The 23,140-nt window shown below is 48.6% G+C and overlaps 1 protein-coding gene across 1 annotated transcript; it reads left to right on the forward strand.

Annotated features, from left to right (window-relative positions):
* Positions 1-11,223: 11,223 nt before the first annotated feature.
* Positions 11,224-20,377, forward strand: LOC112944839 (galactose-3-O-sulfotransferase 2-like). The gene is made up of 4 exons (XM_026036362.1): positions 11,224-11,246; positions 11,839-11,922; positions 17,899-18,832; positions 19,523-20,377. The coding sequence occupies exons 1-4, from the start codon at positions 11,224-11,226 to the stop codon at positions 20,375-20,377; spliced, it is 1,896 nt and encodes a 631-aa protein (XP_025892147.1).
* The last annotated feature ends 2,763 nt before the right edge of the window (positions 20,378-23,140 follow it).

A 23,140-nucleotide genomic window follows, 5' to 3' on the forward strand; every position in this document is an offset into this window, starting at 1 on the left:
GGACCTGAATCTGTCCCTCCAAACCTCTGACCCACTGCCAATGAGAAATGGCAATCACAACCTTGGCCCAGCACATCGCACTGTTTGCACAGCCCTTGCTCAAACACAATGGCCAGAGCTGGCTCCGTGCTGCATGCAGCTCTCTGCAAGAAGTGCTGTGACCTTACTCGCATGGTGACCCGTTGCTTTAGCAGGATTACAATGCAGCATTGTGTGCATGTTTTCATCGCCYCAACACCTGGGGACATTTGCAGACCAGAGCTGTCCCCGTTCCTGCTATGGGAGCCAAAGGTTCACACTCCCTCTATGACTTGCCGTGTCACTCTTCAACTAACCCCATCTCTCAGAGGTCATTGGCTTCAGGAGGAGATCGATTAACATGCTCGACTATGGCAAGCAGGCATAGCTACTAAACTTGGAGCAGTACTAGGGAGGTAGCGCTAGTCTTGGGGAAACCAACAGTGACTTGGCCAGTCCTCAAGCCCTAGATATCTTCTGGGACAGCACTGTGCAGATGCCGGATGAGCTGCGGCAGAACCAAGCAGAGAGCTTCAGAGCGTCCCAAGGCATGAAGCCCTGAGGCTGTTGCAGCACTGTGCCATGCAGGAAAAAAAATCTGTCTGTAGGACCTGGGTCTCCAAAAGGAACAACTACCCCTATAGTCAAACTTCAAGTCCAGAATCCTTTTGGCCAAAGGGGGAAGTGTAAGGGAGCAGAGAGTTGGAGATTTGGAAACTTTTGTGCGTTTTATGCATGCAAAAGAATAACTTGTAGGAAATGAGTTCCAGTTTTACAGCCTTTGTCACAGGTGTCACACATTCACCTGTGGAAACTCCAGGGACCCAGACCAAGAGGCTCTTGAGACCAGCCTGGCTTGGGTTGTCATTTAACCTAGAGCCTGAAGCAGCATTGCAGAGATTTGTTTGGGTTAATTCTGTAAATTCCAAGTCCCAGAGTGGTCTGAAAAGGAGACTTTGGCCTTGGGCTGCCCTCATTCATGTAAATAGGAGGCACATGGTGCCCAGGTGGTCACAGCTGAGCGACACGGCACCCCTGACAAAGCAAGGCTCAAATCGGGATGCCTTCCTTTAGAAGTTTGACTTCAATTGGCCTTCCATCTTGGGGTGAAGGGGTGAGGAGCAAAGGAAACAGACCAGAAGAGACCACCATGCACCGGRAAAAAAAAGTGGAGGAGTTTTGCATTCCTGAGAGCTGAAAGGGGCAAAGTGGCTCTTCCTGCAGCTTCTCTGCAGGAGCTGAAGGCACAGATTAGCTGTGTTTCCCTGAAAGCTTTTTGGAAAGGTCATCAAATTCCTCAGTCACAACTGAAGATTGAAAATCTTGTAATCTATTGCGCCAGTGCAGGATTTTGATACTTTCTTTCTTCTTTTCTTGAAATACTGCTGACCAATTTATTTTTAATTAGGAAAAATAAACACTGATAAACCAGTTCTTTGGGAAATAATTCTTCAAAAGAATTCCAGACTTTTCTTACTGGAAGATGTTGCCAAAAAGAACTGTTCCCTCCATGGGAGGGAGGTGTCCGTTCCCTCCGTGAGAGACAGAGGTGTCCGTTTCCAGCTGATCCGAAGAAGAAAAAAAACGCCAAAAACCTACCGGAGCAGCTGCGATGGGGCACGGTACCAAGCCACAGCACAGAGAGGCTCAGAAGAATAAGCAACCAAGGGTGAACATGTCCCCAAATGAGACGGCAGCAGCAGAGTGGTCTTAAGTATAGCATTGGGGCATGAAGCTTTTGAGCAATGCCCGACCTTTCCTCGTTTTCTTTCCATGCTGCCACCTGCAGCTTCCACGCTGCTTCGATGACCCCTACAGGGACAAGCAGTGAAAAATCAAGAGGTTTAATATTTTGTTCACCTAGAAGTCCGGTGCTGGGGGTACCATTCCTGAACTTATTGTAGGGGGGCAGAGCAGATTTAACGCTTGCAGGAAGCTCTAGCAGTTTAAGTTCTTCATRGACAGAAGGATGACTGCTGTGAGTAGCATCTGACAACTGAGCAGAAGGCTAAGATGCAGTGTCTGCTGCATGGAAATCACTGCAGAGAAGCCAAAACATGAATGCATGCACAATGCTAATGACACAGAGTGGTGCTGGCTRTGCCCAAGGACATCTTCTTTCCCTTGAGCTGGACGTCTTCCTTGAGTTGGACGGTCTTGCATGCTCACACAGCTCACACATCTCTGGATAGCTGTTTTTCAGTCTCATCCTCCTACCTAGCCACTGTCTGTTTGCTTTCTTTCAGAGGGCATCCTTCCTGCTCCAAATTCTTCCAGGGTGTTAGCACTGGCCCTCTTGTTCTCCTCCTTGCTGATGGGATTCCGTCATCAAATTCCCGACAAGAAGCATTTACACGCCTCAACCAAAGTCCCTCGGTGCATGAGGAGGCAGATCTGTAGCAAGGATCTAAGTGCAAATATGCCTCTAAACCCATAACTTTGCAGTCCTTTTTGTTACCATATTGAGGCTCATTTATGAGCAGCTGGGACAGACGGAGAACAAGGCAAGACTTTACACCCCAAAGCGCATGAAAGGATGACATAAAAAATCTAATTTAACCAGGAAATAAAAATCTAATTTAACTTTAACACTCTTTGACAATGATCCAGAACTTCAAATAACATTTTTCTTCCAGATTAGTGCCCTTGGCTCCTAGTTCTCCTTGCTGTCTCCTGCCAAGGGCACATCCTCATGTCATACCCTCCCTTGCAGGGTGCGCTTGCTGCTGAGCTGAACCCTCTATCACTGCTAAATTTTTTCTTCTTCCCATCTCAGCCACACAGACTGAAGTCTATGGCATGAATGAGAAGACTATGGCATGACCACCATAGGGTCATGGTGGTCGCAGGAGATCATATGTTTCCCAAGACTGTCTCATAGAGTACTAGCCTTCATCAAATCCAGGAAACTCTGTCCCCCTCTGGATTTGGGACCTGTAGTTGTACAGGGTCAAATCACAACTGCCTTGGCAAGAAAGGGGAAATTCTCCATCCTGACCCAGATCTTCAGAGGAAAGTGAGCCCTTGGCTTTTAAGCCTTTTGCTTTTTCTTACAGTTAGACTCAATGATCTAAAAGGTCTTTTCCAACCATAATGATTCTATGACTGATTATTTGTGCCACCAGGTCCTTCCTTGCATGACAGAAAGGGAAGCAGGGAAGCAATGAACTTTCATTGGAAGATGGGGTTGGCTCTCAGCATTTGTAGATCCCAAAGTGCCCTGCCATGTGGCAGTCCCCTCCAGGTGGTCAGTTCAGCTCCCTTCACCCTGGAGACAGAGGGTGAGGAGAGTCCAGCCTGCCATGGCAAACTTACCTTTGGCCACAGGCAGATATGCTAAAGGAAACAGGGCCTGTTAGCAGATGACTACTTCCACTAAAACGTCATCCTCGACATCCCTCCGTAACCCAGGGAATATCCCTCTACGAGGACTGAGGCCAAGGCAATTAGCCTGTCCAGGCAGAGCAAAAAGTAACAGGGCTGTTATTTATGTAGCAGGGATTTGCCTGAGAAAAATGATATTTTCTTCAAGGTGCGGAAATATCTTTACACTATCAAGGTGCCCCTTTGCCCCCTAAGGCTTGAGAAGAGGACAGGGTCGGCCTGTCTGTATTTGCTGACACAACATTACTTTTAACTCTATGGTCCAAGTTTGTACCATCCTGTTCCCTCTGAAAAGTGTGGTCAAGAGGAACAGGCAAAGGGAGCTAAGGGAGAGAGAAGGGCACAGAGCTCAGGTGCCTTTCAGGGAAGGAGCACACGCATCCTCACCATTTAACGTTCACGTGTTGCAGTTTTCCTAGAAAACATAAATGAAGCAATTTCCTCGATTTCACTACAGTTCCTTATTTTTTTTTCCACAGATGCGCCACCAACGCTTATCTAGTTGCTTGTCATGCTTTCCATAAATAGGAGGTGGCCTCAGACGAGGAGGTTCCCCACCCTGTTTACATGCTGATTCAAAGGCATTTGCTCTGCAAATGTCTGCTCCACCTGGTTTCACCTGGTTGATATGACTCTTCCATCCAGCCTTCATTTGAGCACCTTTCCTGCTATTTGGCTGTAAACCTCACCCAACTCTGTGTGGGGCAGTAGCTGCCACACACAACTTTCACCAGCCACAGGGAGGCCTGAAGACATCCCAGCATTTCCAGCACTGGGACAAAACTACTTGCAGCCACAGCACAAAGGTTGTGGTTGCCCCAGAGCCCCCAAGGAAAAGGACATCTGATGGAGAGGAGGAACATCTTTCTCCTATATCACTTGTTTCTCCTCTGTTTCTCTTCCCTTTTCTCTATCGCACTTCATTCAGCCCTTCCCACTTGCATTTCTGTTCCTGCTTGGCTTTGGCCTTTCTCAGGCTGAACATAGCTTTGCCAGCTTGGCATCAGTCTTATTTTCCATCAGCAACACTCCGGAACGCTTAGTGAGCACTTGCATCAAACCTCTTCACCAGCTCCTCCAAAGAAAACCTGCAGCCGTGAGCAGCATTTCCCAACCCCTTGCTGTGGGACAGAGCAAGGACAGACTGGAGAGGCAGCATGACTCAAACACAGTGATTCCACCCTCACAGGTGAAGACTCCTTAACAGAGAGCACAAGTTAGTGAGAACAGTCCTCTGCGCGCTATGGAGCTCTCAGTAACAAATATGGTGAGATCCAAGCAGCACCAGAATGGGTGCCTTGAAACAAGGTATGCTTGAGAGATCCTGCTTCAGAGGTGAGGGAAGAGGAAGATACCTTGCATGGCAATCACTTACAAGCCATGCATGTTTCATCCTTGGCAGGAATGGGTCACCCATGGCTCTCTCCATCGAGGGGAACACAAGACTACTTGTAGTTGGGATGCCCTCTTTCTCTTCTCTTAGTAGGTGCCTACAAACACACTGGCAAGTCCTCCTAGTGCTGTGTAACCTCATGTTCAGGTTTGAAGATGAAGACACAGACAGCCTTCAAGGAACTGCTTTCCTCAGAAGATCCTGGATCCTACAAAGCCCTTCTCAATGCAGTCTAATGCCGAAGCCATACTAAGTTAAACATGTCTTTCAGGTCTTCTGCTTGCTATCCTACAGTTCAGGAGCTCAGACAGGACCAGACAGAGACCACAGATGATTTTCATTTTCAGCTGTGCTCCTGCAGGGATGACAGATGTTTAGATGAGCCAAGCCCCCACATGATCTGCTCTCCACTAAAGTTTTGGAGAAGTTCTGCCTGCATGGCTAGGATAGACTTTTAAACTAAAGGAAGAGACAGGGTCCTATTTCTGCCTCTGTTCCCTTTATCATCTGAAATGGGACACGAGGTATAACTTGCAGGACACATCCCTGCCTTGTCACAGATGGGTGGGATGTCAGAGCAGACTTGCACTGCCAACCTGGTCAAAGAGAAGCTGAGTGCCCTCAGATTCTGTGGGGGCTAAGAGAAAAGCTGTGAAGAGTAAACACATCTCCTGCACCTCCACCTATTTCTTTCTGGGCAGGAAATGCAAGAATTGGCTCCCAGAAGCAGCCCAGACCCCATCAGCATTAAAGCACTGCTGGCATTATGGACTTCAGAGGCTTCAAGACAAGGCCCRGGTTTGTGAGAAAGTGCTCTAATTTCTGTGAGGTCTCTGGCAAGAGAACAAAACAAACCAAAAAGAAATCACAAAGCCTGTCCCCAAGGTGAGTGGAGATTTTTTTTTCTGGTTGTTCAAAGGCTTCTGATAAGGTGAACAAGATTAAAGAACAAGTAAGCRTACAGTTAAGGCCAAAGTCCCAGCACAAGCCAAAATGCATAAGGCTAGCAGCAACAATGTGGTTCTCCCCAAAACTGTAGCACATCCACTGGCTCTCCCACTTTCACCCTGAAGCCAAGGGCTGCCTGATGCAAGCAAAGGCCCTTAACCCCACTGCAGAGCCAGAGCGTTCCTCCTCCCAACAGCCAGCTTAGAACATACTCAGTGGAGCATAGTCCATCACTGCTCCAGAGGGGACCGCAAGGAGCTCAGAATCCACAGCACATCAATACCRCTCGCAGTCTCAACAGGTCCATAGCTACCCTTGGCTCCCGACTTCACGATCTGCTGCATTTGCTCCCATGGGGTCCACAGCTGAGCCCCACGGCCCTTCAAAGGGAGCTGTTAACTCCAGGTACTACACCACGGAGACTCCAGGGAGGCCTCCTTTCCCGAGAAAGCTCTTAAAGTCAATAGGAACTAATTAAGCTGCCACGTCCCACGCAGTCTGCAAAGTGTAAAATTAACTAAATATAAATTTAAGTAGGTGCTAATGGAAACCCAGAAACAAAGGTGAGGCCCTGCCTGCGATAGGCTTCCGAATGACTTGAAAAAGCAAACTGGCACATTCCCGATAAGAGGCCGTACTGGATTCCCTGCAGAAAGTCACATGGAAATGCTTTTTGATCAATGAGTCCATTTGAAAACTGCAAAAGAAAAAAAAAAAAAACCAAGCAAATGGAAATGCTGTGTTAAGGGTTTGCTGGAAGAGAAGACTCCTATCTCTCTCAAGCTTCTGTCTGCCGGAAATGTTCTTACTGTTTGAAGGTCTTTGCTCATGCTGCCTACAGGTTTGCAGATCAAGTTACAAATGATTTAATCAAGGTGACTGTGTGTGTCAGAAAGGAGTTAGCTGCATCATCATAAGCAAAGCATAAAATCGCAAAATAAAGACATAAAGACAGTGGGAAAAAATGCTGAAGTGCGTAAGAGTAGAAGTGGGCCTGGCAACCTCAGCAGGGTGCAGGACTCAGCCCTGCTCCTCTCTCTTGCTTGAGCTTTTGGTCATCCTTGGTGAAGAACAAACGATGGATGGACCTGCTGTGACCTGTCCTTGTGGGAACAACCTCCAGGTCCTCAAAGTCTAGCTATTTGCATGCAGAGCAAAGGAACATCAGCCTCAAACCGGGTGCCTCCAACTTCAGCTACTGAGACCCCTATCAAAAATGAAGCCTGTGCCACCTGCAGCCCTTCCCTGTGGGAGGACTTATTGCCCCTCCCCAACAAAAAAAAAAAACAAACAAAAAACAAACAAACAAACAAAAAAAAGTGCATTTCATTTATGCTGCTGATTTTCTGTTTTGACGTAAAAGTAGGAAGCCACTTCCACCAGGAGATCCTTTACTCTCCCCTCCCTCTTAAGGAAACTCCCAAGGGACACTGATGTGACTTAGTAGAAGATCTTCGGGCTGCCGGTTGCACTCATTCCACAAAAAAATAAAAGTAAAATAAAACAACAACAACAAAAGAAAAACAATTTCCACTTCTCACTGGCAGCTTCAGCAGCTCCAAATGCCCCTGCAGCAGTACAGATCTGTACAGACATTTTTAATCCAGAAACTTCCCATTTTGGCCATGGACCGCACCCTTCCAATGTTGGCCTTTGCTATCTGCACACTAGCGAGCCGCAAATATACAGAGTGATATGTGTGAAACAAAAGCCTGCGTGTTTGCAGGAAAACGTTTTAACTTGGCTCCTTATGTAAGCAGCTGCATTAGCAGCTCCAGGAGCCAAGGACTAACCTTCCTCAGCCTGAACCACTAGCACCATAAAAGATTGCTGCAGAGAGCATTTTGCTGCAACCCGGTCACTCTAGCAGCACAACAAAAGCAGCACAAACTAGTCAATCCTGAGTGGCTCCTGCAGGGTTCTTGTCCCTGCAAAGACATCACCCCGTCTGCCCCAAGAAGTGCCCAGGGGTTGTCCTTGGCCTCTATTAGCAAAGCTCTTGTCGTAACTCCTGCACATTTAAGATGCTGCAAGCACCTGCTTGAACCTGCTGTAGTTCACAGCAATCCTTGTGTTTTCTTTCCTTAGAAATCATCTTGCCACTGACACAAGTATCACTCTTTTAGCCTAAGCAGCTAGATTTTCATTCTGGTTAAGGAGAAAAGACAGATAACATTGATTCTGTCCATCCTACGGCAACCAAGAGCTTATATAAAGATCTKCAAGGACCCATTGACAAGTCTCTTGCAACACAGTCAAAGCCAAGTTCCAGAAGCAGCTTCCTCCTCACACTTTCCAGTCCCCCTGCTCTCTACGAAGATGCTGCCTTTGCTGCTGTGTTCTTCAGGTTACAGCTACCTCCTTCTTGCCAGTATGTGCAAAGACAGTGGCATAGTCTCTGTTAGCCAGGTGAAACCTTGCCCCATCAAGCCAGGAAAGCTTTAGTCTGCTCGTTGTCTTTAGCAGGATGAGCTGTGATGCTGACTGTCTGAAGACAGCTATTCACGTCTTGGGGCTCAATAAGAAGTGCAAATGGATCCAGCTTTAGCAAAACCGAACCAAACCAAACAACAAAAAAAATCTACACAGAGATTTCTGCTTGGTCATTTTTATGCTGGAGCAGTTCCTACCACAGAAGGGAAAGGAAAAAGTTGCAGATGAAGGAAGGAAATGAGCTGATGCTACAGACTCAAACTCTAGTCCTCTCCTTCACCCACTCGTCATTCTGGCCTCACTTCCTTTTTGTGCTGGCACATATCTGACTCATAGWATCACAGAATCCTTAAGGCTGGAAGAGACCTTTAGAGATCATCTAGTGTAAGCCCCTGCACACTCAGGGTCACCTAGAGCATGTGGCACAGGATTCCATCCAAGCAGATTTTGAAGATCTCCACAGAAGGAGACTCCCCAACCTCTCTTGGCAGCCTGTTCCAGGGCTCTGTCACCCTCACCGTTAAGAAATTTTTCCTTAAGTTCCTATGGAACTTTTCGTGCCTCAGTTTGTGGCCACTTCCTCTAGTTCTATCAGTGGCCACCACTGAAGAGAGGCTGCCCCATCCTCCTCACTCCCTCCCTTGACTCAGCCCCCTTAGGGAAGTGAATAAGTAAACACGAGGCCTAGAAGGGCCTTGCATCAGTGTAAGCCTTGCCAAGGACTACCAAAACCCAGTCAAGCATCAGTGCTGATGCAAGGGAGATGGAGCCGGGTAGGAAGGAGGCTGCTGCTAAAGGAGCGGCAACTGCCACTAACTGAGCTTCGTTGAGTGGTTTCACCACACCCTTCCTAACACACTGCTCACGTTGTGAAGTGGAAGGAGAACAAGATTGGTCAATCAGCATTTGATAAAAACCAGGGCTAAAGAAAAGAAAAAGGTCCTTTYAGAGCTGAGCTGTTTGTTTGAGGAGGATATGACTGGTAATTTGGGACTTGCCTTGTTAGACATTAACAACAGAGCATGGACCTTTCTCCAGCAACGGGAGTTGTGCCAAGTACTTGCACTCAAGGGATTCTCTCTCCAAGTGGGTCATGCTGTGGAAAGTCCTTGCTGAGTGTTCCAGAAGTTGGAGGTCCTCGTCTCAATACTCCTTTCCTACTCACCTTTCCAAATATAGTTGGTCACGTCAACCCCACGTTTAGGCTTGAAAAGGGACCACAGAGCCATGCTTTTCAAGTGTTCGTTCAGTTTGCCCCACAACCCTGGGAAAAGGTCACCCATTGTCTCAAGATCCTAGAGCCAGGTCMTTCAGGACATAGCAGCAGTCCTGAGAGTCTTGAGGCAAGCTGGAGCCTCCTGGCTCATCATTTTGGCTCATCTCCCAGTTCCTGAGAGAAGCTGTGGCAAAAGACCTATTTGCCTCCACTCAAAACCTCCTGGAAACGGGCAGCAAGAAATCACCATCACAACCCTCTCAATAAGACTTGTGGTCACGTTGCCATACTCCTCAACAGCCTCTCTGGGATGCAATTGTCATCTCTCTTGCAAGAGAGCTTCTTGCACCCAGATAGCACTATTTTGTGTGTCCTGTCACCAGACCTTGCTGAGAACAGACAGCTTTGCCTTCTGAATTTCTCCTCCACAGATGCATCAAGTCATGCCCAGTAAAGAGGCTGTGGGGCAAATGGAAAGACAGGAGATGCTGAACCTCACTGCACACCAAAAGTGGRTCTCTCATGATGAGTAGGCCTGTTCTTATGGATACAATGGAACAGAGGAAGCAACAAATCCCATAAGCTCTTCCACAAAGAAGAGAATCAAATAGAATCATGATCAAGCCTGGCTGGGGACCTTCATATTCCTGGGCTTCTCATTCCCAGTGKGCCTGTGTGGATGCTCCTAGGAAGGACTACCCCTTGCCTTGCAGCAGTAGGAACACTGCATCCAAATCCTACCTTAAGATGCTCACTTAGGATGCACCATGGTTCCACAAACCAGGCCTATCCATCWCAGATTGTGTGAGACATGGTTGCACCTGCAGTGAAGAGGAAGAGGAGGAAGAGGAGGAAGAAACACCAACTCGCAATCCAGRCATCCCACTTAGTGGAAGGCAGCAGCAGAAAAGGGATTTGACTCATGCCAAAGGTAAGCCAGTTCACGTATCTCACCCAGCCCCAGGCTACAAGATAAGCTCCCAACCACAGTAGATAGCAGGAGCACAGGATGGGTGGAGAACACAACAGCCCTACAGTAAACTTGTGGTTTGGATGAGGTGGATGGGGAGAGGCGGCGCCTCCCTGTGCCAGGGAAGGGGGGAATGAGCTGCCTCCTTGGTGTTCTGTCTGTAAGAGGGAAGCGAGGAAAGATGGTCCTGCAGTGCCTAGAGGAAGATGTTTTGGCTGAAAGGGAGATCAGACAAGTGTAACTACCTGCTGTGCTTTTCCTAACAAGTACAAGCAAAAGCAAAATATACCCTGCCGGGGTCCTTCAACCAATRTCAGACCATGTGCAAAGGCAGCCTGGTCTTGCTGAGATTCTTCAGGGCAGAGGGTGTGTTACGCAGCATGCCTTGATAATCCTCATCACAGAGATCACAACCATCTCCTCCATCTCCACCACCTGCTAGGCATGCGGTTCATTGCCATCCTGCCATCCACACTTTAGCATCCTTGGTCTGCAAAGCCATGGCTGTGGCCTTGCTGATGCTCCATGAGATGCCAGGACGAGTCTTAGAGAAGGATGCAGAGGAAGAGCTACTGTAAAGAGAAGAGACACTGGGGGAAGGACCAACTGCAGATCTTTGTCATGGAGGGCAGCCTTTTGCTTCTCTATTGAGGTGTCTTGCCTGGTCCACCAGCCAGAAGGAAGCAGACCTTGTGACACTTCTGCTGCTACGAGCACGTGAGAGAAACAACTGGCTTCCTACCAGAGGTGTCAAACTGCCGGTCATCCTAACAGAGAACAGTCTCAGCACAGGAGGGAGGTGACTATGGACAAGGCAGGAGGCCAGCCTGAAGTGCTTGGAGTAGCAAATGCTTCTCAAGCATGTTGAAAGCCCAGAGCCCCAGGTAACATGTGGGGAAGCACAGGGTGCTTCAAGCACAGATGAAGCCTGTTTTAGAGGGGTTGCACTGTGCAGACGTGATCCAGTCTCTGCAGACCTCTGCACAGCACCGGCCCAGAGACCCAGCAGAGTGACTACCAAGGGACAGGCACTCCCAAGCTCAGCTTTGTCAAGACGGAGGAGAGGAAAAGGCAAGCACACGAGAAGGCATAGAAAGAGGCAAAGCTATCTCACCAGGAACAGAGCTGGGAGGACACAACAACATGCATCAACAGCTGTGTCCTTAAGTGAACTTGAGGAGAAAGGCAGGGACACAAAAACTGAGCAGTACAGCCAGCCACCACCTACTCCCTCTGGCCACCCGGGCTCCCAGCACGGTCTGCCCATGGTCTCTAGAAAACAGCACTGATTCGCAATGGGCCTGCTGTGGAAATTGGCCTCTCCGAGCGAGCGCTCCCTCCCTGGGGGCCGGCGCTGGAGCGCGGGGCCCAGCRTGTCCGTCTGCTCCGGCCTCCCCACGCCAGGCACCCCAGGGAGGGGCCAGCGGATAGAGGAGCGCGAGCCAGGCGCTGCGTGTTTGCTTTCCGCTCTCCCAGGCTCCACGCCGAGCTCACGATAGCCGCGCGCTCCACGGCCCAAGCTCCGCTCGCCATGCTGAAATTCAAAAGGCACCTCATCACGTAAGTGGATTTTCTTCTTTCTTTTTTTTTTTTTTTTAGTAAAATATTGTTTTGCCTCGAAGAAAACCAAAAGCTTTTATTGATATGATGCTAGCTGCTCCCGTCACCAGATCCGGTCACATCTCTGTAGAGCTCTTTATGCTAAGATACAGTTTGAGATTGAAGAGATGATGGTAAATGTCAGGGCAGCCCTTCAGCTTGGTGTAAATGCAGGAAAGCCGGGCTCAATTTTGCTCCCTCTTCCACTGAAATTCCAGGAGTGGCATTTCTCCCCTTTGTGCTGAGCAGGGATATTATCTTTTGCAAGRCTTGATGCTGCAAAAGAAGAGGTGCTGCAAAGACCTCAGCAGCATGCTGATTCCCTCCATCTCATTCCAAGCAAGAGCACATTGCCCTCAGCTATGCATGCCCACCTGCAGAGAAAGTAGGGGACAGAAATGTGGTTCTGTGAAAATCATTTACATGGYGATCCCAGGCAATGCATCGGGAGTGACCTGCCTTCCTCCAGAGGGTCTATTTTGCAGAGGTTGGATGAGGGAGAGAGGAGAGCAAGGCTCGACTGAGTTCATGACTCTGTCCATTGGTAATCCACTTGCTGGCTGAGTGCATTTCCAGGCAAGAGAGCCTTATCCCACATATCTGCAGTGCCTGGGGTGCTGGACATACTGCTGCCATATGCCAAAATGCAGGATGGGGTATTCTCAGTTGCTTTTCCAGCCTGTTGGTTTCAAGGGTAGCCTGGGCACCAACACAAGCAAGCCCTTCTACCCATGTTGAAATGAAAGGGACCATTACCTTATCTCCTGGTGAGCCTCCTCCAGACCAGTGTCCCTGTTAGCTCTTTGCTATGTGTAAAGAAAATAGCTGCAGTTGCTGTTGAAGGGAACCAGGTTTTGGCTGTCATGTCAGTTAATTTCCTGTGCAACACTTCTCGCTGTCTGGAGTGTATGTAGCCCCAGCAAATCAGTGAAGTCATGTTCTACCACTTATCCACCTAGTGAAATCAGTTTTGGCCACCTCCTGTCTGAGGTCTCGCCCCTTGTAACTAAACAACAAACAGACTGGCTTTTGATGAAACCTGCTGGGCCGACTTCGGCGTTCAGCTGCTGTGGCTTTACAGCTGAGAATGTAGCTCAGCTTTCATTCCAAAGATGCATTTGCTGCACCATCAAAGGCAAAGCAATGCCATCTTTGGAGATGACAGTACGCAGTCCATGTCTCTATGGGGGCTCTTTGCTTAAAGACTACCAGCAGTTGGAGGCATTTTCCAAGAGTCTGAGTCACCCTCCCACCATTCATGATCTGACTCATCCTACAGAGCAGTTTTGGACAGTTTTGGACACCTTCCAGCATTCATTTTCGCAGCACTTTGATCTCAATGATTTATTACTGCACCCATGATCTCATCCTGCCATAGTAAAGCAAGGAGAAAGAAGGATATCACATGAGCTTCTTGTGGATAAAATAGTACTTGCTCGGTATAAGCTTCTTGATCTTTACACATCTCACCATAGTCATACAGGAGTCTGTCTCTATGCAACTCTGAGCATATCCAAACAGCCAGCACTATGTTGCATGTTCATCCAGCATGTTGTCATTTGCAAATAAGTGGCAGACGAGAAAAATGACCTTGAATCTTACACAGAGTCTGAATCACTGCAAGTTGAAAGTTTAGCACTGCCCAGAAAATGCTTTAGAACCACGTCCAGAAGCATAACTGCATAAAATACTTAGAGCAGTGCATGGTGCCGCTCAACTCTCCATCTTTTGCCAGGAAGGTGTTGCGTTGTTCTTGCTGCCCGTTTTTGCAGATGTCCCAAAGGTCTATCAAGAGCAGGCAGAGAGGACATTTTAGCTATATTGTAAGACATCACAGATCTTGATTCCCTTCTTGCCACTTTTCTCAGCCTCACCAGACTGCAGAACTCAATCAGCTGCACCTTGAGTGATGTGAGAGTCAGATCAAATCTCTTACAAGAACTTTCCAGCATCACTACTGTCCATTATTTCAGCCTAGACTGAAAGCGTGAAAGACCATATTGCAACCATGACAATTAAAATCTCCAACTTGCAGCAGGTGGTACCTCGTTGTGGAGCAGCTCATCCTTATTCCAGGATAAAACATCTGTCTGAACATCAGTGATTTTCCCTTCTGGGATACTTTGGCAACAGCTCTGTGGCCATCCAGTTCTCCAGAAAAGACAGAAGGTGATGAACCGTGCCAGCATTGCARAACTGTCATTGAATCAATCAATGCTGCAGGCCACTGTCACTGTGAAGTGTCATTCCTTGGCTGTTTTCGACACCACAAACTGTTAAGCTATGTCTTGGTGCTCCGAGTGTTTGGCATTTTTCTTGATTTATTAATAATAATGATTTATCTTTGATGGCACAAGGTTCTCCTCTGGCTGCTTGGCATAGACGAACGGCATGCTGTTTGCATGCTTGTCTCTTGTCTGAGCTTTTCCATGCCCTGGTGCATCTGCTACTAGCAACCGAACAGTTTATCAGGTTAGGACTGATATTCACATCCCATATGGCCCAGAGCCCGGATGACACATTCTGTGTCTCATTTTTCCAGTCTGAATTTGCCATATGCAGTCTGCTCTTCAAGTCGAAAATAAGCAGCACAGAGCATCATCTCCACTCATTTCTTGGCTTCCTCCATGAAGTGACCCAATGTTTTATCTCAAATAGAGTTTGAGTTTTGCACAGCCAGTGGCTGCTGCCTCTTCATTAGTGCTCAGCCCAGTCACCTGATTCCTCCCACATCCAAGTATTTCTGGATTTCAGGATATCCAAGTATTTCTGCCATCACCAGTGCACCACACAGCAACAACCAATGAGATGACACTGGACACCTCCAGGTGCCCCTCAGATTTTGGAGATGCTGCAATGTCCAACTTGTAATTACTACCACTGTGCAATGAACATGTGTTTTGAACCTTCCTCAGCAGCACTGATGTGACATAAGATTTTCCAGCAGAAATCATRAGAAATGAAATGCAAACTAATCCTTTTTTTTTTTTTTCCAGGAAGCTTAACCTTCTAGTTGCTGTACTCTACAGCATGACTGATTTCTGCTAGCAAGCTTAAGGTCAAGCTACCAATCCAATCCAATTTACAATAACCTTTATGGACAGTAAGAATCCTGCAGAGATGGTTTGCAGGGCCTGAGGTTGCTCACAAACAAGAGAGACCCAAAGCCCCATCACATAATGCCAATGACTCCCTGAACAGCATCATGGAAATCAGGGAAGACTTCATGCTGCCAGTACAAACTCAGAGGACAGGCTTAGAAATAGGCTAGAGTGCTCTCCCAGATTACCACAGTTCTGACTTGGCTTGGAAATGATCCCTAGAGTAGAAATCAGATGTTTCTGGCCTTTCCTTCCTCAGGCAAAGCCATATTGCCCACTGGAGAAGGCAATGCAGCTCACCACCCAGGAGTGGTCCTTTGTGACACCAGCTACAAAGAAGTATATAGCAGGTTTTAGTTAAAACACTGCTTCTCAACTCCAGAAATCTCTGTACTCTGGCTTCCCAAGAAAGACAAGACCCCCTCCCCCTATGCCCGTGTCTGCACCCACAAATACAGCCTACGCTAGGCATTAATCCTTTCCCAAGAGCTTCTCCAATGTCAGAAATCCAGAGGTGTGGGGCATGGGGAAAATACAGGTTTATCAGGTCTGTTTATAGAGACAGGGTCACGCTACATCTAGGCCATGCAAATGCAAGCAGCTAAAGTCAGCACCTAGGCTATGATGGTCAGACACCTCCGAGCAAACAAGTGACTTAATGGTTATCACTGTTTACTTTTTGGTGTGATATTTGTGTCCCAGCTGGAAATTTCCACTAGGCTGCATTCCTTGAGCACAGCCTTTGAGGTCTATCAGTTATTGCTGCCTCTGCACCTCCTTCCAGCCATAAAAATATGACCTTATGCTTAAAGCAAAACAATACAAGACAGTGATATCTGACTCTGGTTTGTGCCTTGCACACATTCCTTCTATCCATACAACGTAACTAATGATCSAAAATGTCTGCTTTCTTGCAGGAAATTAAAAGCAATGTACAGATGTCAGCTTGGTCGGCTCTGGATCTCCTTCAGCCTCCTCATTCTCCTCTTGGTCACTCTGCAAGTTGTGGAGAAGCTACAGCCTGCCAAGTAGGTTATAAGCGGGATTGTAAAACTGTGTTTATGTCCTCCAGTCTTTTACTGACAGCTGAGATGGTCTCCAAGCTGCCGTCCTCAAAGTCACYCAACAGTCTCTTCTTATGAAAGGCAGAGTTGTTCAGGTGGGAAGGAACCTCCAGGGATATCATATCCAACCGCTGCCCTTTACAGGGCCTGTTCTACTGCCAGACCAAGCTGCTCCTGGCTTTCTCACAACAGGTCTTGAAATCCTCAGAGGACAGAGGACTGCACAACCTCCTTGGGGCACCTGCCCTTTCTGATGGCCTCCCTGTAGGCACTGGCAAGCTGTTGTTAGGTCCCTGAAGCTGTTGCTTCTTGAGGCTGAACAAGCTTTAGTCCCCTCAGCTGYTCTTCACAAGACCATTGCTCCAGCCTCTAACCATCTTGGTGGTTCTTTGCTGAACCTACTTACTTTTATCCACATCTTCCTTGTATTTGAGAGCCCAAATGCATATATATTATCTAGATGTGCATATATATTATCTAGCAGGTGTTGGCTAGAGAGGGATGATCAGTTCCCAGGATCTCCTGAACATGCCTCTGTTCATATAGCCCATGATGCTCTTAGTCTTCTCTGCTATCAGGGGACATTGCTGTTTCAYGTTTAGCTTCTGTCTGAAAGACCCCAAGGCCATTTCCAGCAGAGTTGCTTCCAAGTCAGGCAACCTTTAGCCCACACCATTACCAAGGACTCTTCCTTCCTAAGGGCAGGACYGGGCATTTGTCCTCGTTGAATTCCGTTAGGCTACTGTTGGCCCATTCCTCAAGTCCATCAAGGTCTCTCRGGATGGCAGTCCTACCCCTGAAGATATTAACTCCCAGGTCAAGGTCATCTGAAGCCCTTTCTCCGCTTTCGCACAGCCCTGTCATAGTCTTTCTTCTCTCTTTCCTCTTGCTTTGTGCTTTTGCTTTTCCTACAGCCCAGGGTGTTCCATGGCAATTAAGAAGTAATTGCATGGCTCTCAACTTGGCCTTCTCATCCTCCAGCTGCCCCAAAGCAAGAGTGCAAAGTGGTCAAGTCCTGCACCCGTCTGCTCTGCCTCCCATATCCCACGAGAAATGGAAGAACCGTTTTCAGGATCTCTGCAGCAGAGCGTTGTTGGGCTGCAGTGAGGCTAATTTCTACACATGCTCCTTCCTTCCTTTGTCTATTTGCAGCCTTCAAAGGCACTGGGTGCTGTGGTGTCCTACTCCAATGGCTAAACTCCCATGTGCTTAGGAAGAACGGTGATGGGCTCAGGCAATTTCCAAGCAGCMGAGCAAACCATCTCTGATCAGACTGTAGAATGCCTGAGCTAAAAGGCCACTGCSTTGGGAGCCACACAGGGCATCCCTGAAGCAGTAGACCATTATTYCCATCTCCAGTGCACCTCCAATGCGCTGCCAGAGCAGTGCATTCACTGCTCCCAACACAAGGCCTCACTGCCAGCTGTTCCCTAGTCACAAGATGGGTACCATAAAGATCACTCCCTCCTGACAAGCAGTTAGCTAGTATCAAGACCAGGATATTTCTAAACATATTACGCATGTTATGAAAACATATTTCTTAACATCACTATTTCTGCACCCTGGAGTGCAGAGGCAGAAGGACTTGCGTCATGGTCCAGTCCTTGTGTGTCTGAGGCTGTTCAGTTCCTCCTTTGCTTCATCCTGCTGATCCTTCCAGCTTATGCCACAATACACACASTATGTCACTCCTGGGAGACTAAGCCGAGTGCTGGAAAGGGGAAGGTTGACAGACTGCATGGTGTTGACAACTCACGGCTTCCCTTTTACAGAAACTGCCGGTGTGAACTGGAGAATGCCCTACAGCAGACCACAGACAAGAACCAGAAGAGGTCCAGCCATAACCTACAAATTCCCAAGCCACTGGGGAAGGACGTTCCCTCGCACAGACAGAAGAAAGCCATGCCAGATCCCACCTCAACAGAGAGAGTACAATACATTTTTCAGCTGCGGCCAAACTTCAGCCAGACAACACTGTTGGAAAGCAGCCCAGACAGTCAAGTGGGGTTCTGGAGAAAGAAATCTGTAGAAAGGAACAAGAAGATGAAAAGCCGTCTTTCATCCAAGATGTTGAAATCCCGCCTTTTTGGCTCTAGTAAAGCTGCCAAAGAGGGTCCTTTTCCAAATATTCCTGGGAGTATCTCCACAGTTGTGAGAGAGGATGCCGACAGCACTGGAAAGACACTAATCTTTACAAACAGCATCATTGCAGAAGAGCGTATAAGAACAGCATCACCCAGGACAATGCAGGTGTCATTTCAAGACACAGATCCTCTCCCTCCTCGATTGGTGAGCTCACCTAAACATGATATGACATATCCAGCTCAAGACCGACAAGCAGAATTGTTTTATGGGACAGGTCTGAAAAGGAGGCTGCTCCCAAGCTGGACAGAAGCACCTACAGTTGAAAAACCATCATTTGAAGAAAGCTACAAAGTCAAAGGGACCTCTCATGAGGAAGCCATGTGCAAACCCAAGACCAACGTTGTTTTTCTGAAAGTCCATAAGAGTGCCAGCAGCACTGTCATGAACATCCTCTTCCGCTTTGGGGAGATGCACAACCTCACCTTTGCCTTCCCTCTCAACGGTGGCAGCCAGCTCTTTTACCCGCGCCACTTCATGGCCAAGTATGTGCAGGGGTTCTCCCCTGGGAGCACTCCACAGTTCAACATCCTCTGCCACCACATGCGCTTCCTACAGCCAGAGGTAAGGGGCAAAGCTCTGACATCTTGGGAGGTGGAGGAAAGGGTAGGGCAAAAGAAGTTGGTGTGGAACAAGGTGGAACATCCTTCAGAAAGGTAGACTCTTCAAGGATAAAACAAAGGAGAAAGAGGATTGACCACTGGTACCCTGTGTGTTAGTTCCATCTCCTAAGAGTTTCTGCAAATCGGTTTGATAGATAGTTGTGCTGTAAACTGAGGGATAATCTTGGGATAAGCCAGAGGAAGAGGTGTATAGGAGTCAGCAACCATCCTCTCATTATTGTCCGGTGGTACTTACAGGAATTCTTGTTGTCTAGACAGGACCAGCTATAAGAGGAGAAGAACTTTAAGGCGTTGAATGGCTCAAGCCAGCCATGCCCAGCATCTATCCTTCTGAACAGCACTTTTTAACAGGCCCTTTAAAACAGCCCCATATACAATCCCAGAGTGACAGGGCACCCAGTGGTGGCAGCACACAGGGGAAAAGCTTGGGCTGTTCCCCTGCCCGTGTACCCCTTACAGGGCTGCCCACAGTTGACGCAAACACTCCTTTGATGAGTCATTCCCTGAAACCTTCTCCCATCCCTCTGCAGCTCCCACCATCCCAAACCCCAGAGTGAGTGTCACGGGCACAAGCAAACAAGCTCGTTCTCCCTTCCTTCCCACCTTTAACCTTCCTTTCCTCCCTGCACAGGTGCAGAGAGTGGTACCGAGCACAGCCGTCTATTTCTCCATCCTGAGGAACCCAGTGCAGCTCATGGAGTCCTCCTTCGTGTATTACAAAGGCACATCGTCCTTCTCCCATGCCCGCAGCCTGGAGGAGTTCCTCCACCAGCCCTACCGCTTCTACAACCCAAAGGCYGGCGACAGTCACTATGCCAAGAACCTCATGACCTTCGACTTTGGCTTCAATCCTGATGGAGATGTCACACCAAAGCGGGTGCACCTGATGCTCAAGGCCATTGAGGCATCCTTCGACCTGCTCCTTATCTCTGAGTACTTCGATGAATCCATGGTGTTACTGAAGGAGACACTGTGCTGGGACCTGGACAGTGTCGTCTCCTTCCCGCTCAACATCAGGGACAGCAGTACCAGGTCCCCCCTCTCAGAGAGCATGGTGGAGAAGATAAAGAAGTGGAACAGGCTGGACTGGGAAATCTACACCCATTTCAACAAGACCTTCTGGGAGAGGATCGACCGAGACATCGGCAGGGAGCGCATGCAGCGGGAAGTGAGGGCACTCCAGCARAGGCAAGCGGAGCTGGCAGACATCTGCCTCCAAGGAAGAGGAAGCGTAGTCCCTAAAGAAATCAAGGACTCTTCCCTAATGCCACTGCAACATGGCAATGCCAAAATCTTAGGCTACAACATCAAGCAGGGCTTGGACAAGAAGATGGAGCACATGTGCCGGCGGCTGGTGACACCGGAGCTGCAATACAGCAGCGCTTTGTACAAGAAGCAGTTTCCCCGGAAGCTCCAGACGCCCAAGGCAGCTCCCTCAGTGCGGGGCATGCCACAGGGCAACACCTTCAGGGGACCCGTGGCGTAGGCTGGAGGGAACCCCAAACCGAGCGAACTTGTCCTCTCCAGGCTTCCTTCTCCATCTCCCTTGGCCACRTACAGCAAGGCTTTGTTGGGGCATCTGTCCAACCATGGGGAGGAAGCCTGAGCTGCTGCTCACCACGGGTGCCCTGGCGTTTGAGTGAGATGTTTCTTTCCTCCAGGGAGCTAGCGAGTTGGCAGCTTGGTGCCCACGAGATCTGCCAGAGCCCCTGGAAACCTCTGTCTCTGCAGGATTATGGAGGTCCTTAAGCGCAGAGCCTTGAGCGTGGCAGGAGGTCCCAGGGTCTCACCGTGACAGGACATTCCTGGGCTAGGTCCTGGACAAGCAGGGCGGGAGTTCCTGCCTCAGAGCATCGGAGGAGCCAGCCCAGGGGATGGAAGCTGATGGAGTGGATGCCAGGAGGCTTCAGACTGTAGCAGAGCTGGATACAACTGGGGGGAAAGCGGGAAAAGGGGAAGGCCACATTCAGCCATCACGGCAAACATGACCACAGCTCTCCGTGGCAGAGATGCTATCTGTCGCGCACATGATGTTTGAGAGGAATTAAACACAAGGCACATGAAAGCACCACGAGGAGTCCTGTTCTTAACCTGCAGGCCGGGGAGGGGACATGTAAGCAGCGCTGCCTCTTCCCAACGCATTCCCCCCATCCCAGAAGGGCTGCTCCCCACCTTAGTCTTGGTAGCTGAGGGGAGAAGTCACCAGGATGACCATGCCGAGGCCAGTCCTCGGAGGTGACACCCTTCACAGCACCAGATAGACCCCTTCCTACACTCAAGGCAGAGGAGCGCGGCAAGGTGCAGTCCTGCTCCCAGACATCCACATCTTCATCCACCTGTGGAGCAAATTCCAAACCAAACGCTAGTGCAGGACAGGGTTTCTGCTTCTTTTCTGCATCACCTTTTGCCCAGGGCTCTTGGTGGCTGCAGGCTGCGCTGTCTCAGCGACCTGGCATTAAGGGACAGTGCATGGAGCCAAGCTGTAAATCAGGTGGACACCACCGAGCAGAGCTTGGTTTGCAATTTGGGAGTGCTTCCAGCTGCCCAGCTGCAGATCTCCTCTGCTAAGCCTTAATGCTGCGGTGCTGCAGGAGCAAACTCTTGTTAATTAAAAATAACAACGTTTACTGTGACTCCTATTGAATTCCGCCTTAATTACATCAACAACCCAAAAGACAGACATCTCAGCCATGTGGAAACACTGTTTTGGAGAGGGAGGGCTTCTTTTCCACCTTCTTCTCCCTGCCTCTGTGCTGACTGCAGATGTTAAGCTGGTAATAAGGCATTTAGAGGATAAGCATCCCAACCTAGGGCACCAATACAGCCATGCCAGCCAGCCAGCTAAGTAGACATGAGACAGGGAAATGTCTTGAAAACATTCCTAGCACTGAACATACCAACGAACCCACCATTTGGGACCAATTGTAGGAATAATCCACACTCTTCTTGRGAAAAAGTTACCGAAAGAACTGGTCATGCTGGCCTAGTGCAGCTTATTTTTTCACTTCCCACACTTATCCTCAAATCAAAATCAGAGGTAGGGAAATCAGATGGGATCAAACTCAGACCTCAAGTCATTTTCCTTATAAACTTTGCAGTCTTGTACTTGCATGGCTTTGCTYAGGGCTCTGCAGTGTCGATCTGAAATATCTCTAGAGCCAACAAACAGTGTGGGGGATTGGTTTTTGTTTTTGTTTTGTCTCAGACAATTTGAGAAATGGTGGAAATCTAACAAGAAGGCTCCATCTCAAGATTTTCACCTTGGTTTCCAAATTTAAGACATTCAGGAAAAAAAAATGACTGAGGAATTGAAGCCTTCAAACTTCAATTTTAGCCAACAGAGCCTAAAAGTTTTCAGCTTCCATCCAAACTGTCTCCAAAAGAAAGCTCAGGATTAAACAATGATAATTGTTATTGTGGAGAAACAGGGCTGACACATGGGGCAAAGGGGACTGCTCGTCCAGATGCTAAACCTGGATCTATCACGCTCAAGACACTTAATTCATTCAAAATCCCACACAACTTAATCAGGTGCCATTTCCTTATTCACTGTTTGTAACTAAAATAAATAGGACCAGGTCTTCCCTGCTGTTACAAGGAAAGAGTCTTTGAAGGCAGGAGTGGGTCCCAATCTCCTCCAGCACAGAAGGGTGCTCTGACTCGCCAACCCAGCTCCTATGGAGGCAACAAGGTAAGGGACCCTTTTATGACCATGGTATCACGTTCTCCTGGGACTACTTACAGTCAAGTGGGACTTCTGCCCTGAAGGGCTGTAGAAGGAGCCTGGCCAAAGCTGCTCAGGCCTTGGTTGGCCATGGAGAGCCTGGCCAGAGAGGGGAGCAGAGGCAGATGAGCCAGGGAAGGCCMGGCAGGAGCTGGGCTTGCCTGCACGTGCCATGGAGCGAAATGCCATGGTTCTGGATAGACAAACACCCTGCGGCACTCACCGGTGCTGAAGCGGGAAGGACAGATGCTTCCGCACAGAATTTTCCTAAAACATTTCATGCACAAATGGTATTTTGTTGCTCCCGTTCAGGGATGAAAGCAGTGAGTCAGATTCCCTGCTCAGGGCAGGTGTCCCTATTTTTTTCTCTCCTCTCCCCAAATCTCCAAGAATCTCATGAGGCTGCAGGAATGAACTCACAGGGAACATTTTATACAGACAGCGACTTGGTCCATTCACTACCTCTACATGACCACTAACAACGAGGTGGTTTTTAAAAGAACAGGACATCATATCCTGCTGTAA

Source organism: Nothoprocta perdicaria, unplaced genomic scaffold (assembly GCF_003342845.1).
Source record: "Nothoprocta perdicaria isolate Ctin4 unplaced genomic scaffold, notPer1 scaffold_177, whole genome shotgun sequence".
NCBI classification, from domain to species: domain Eukaryota; kingdom Metazoa; phylum Chordata; class Aves; order Tinamiformes; family Tinamidae; genus Nothoprocta; species Nothoprocta perdicaria.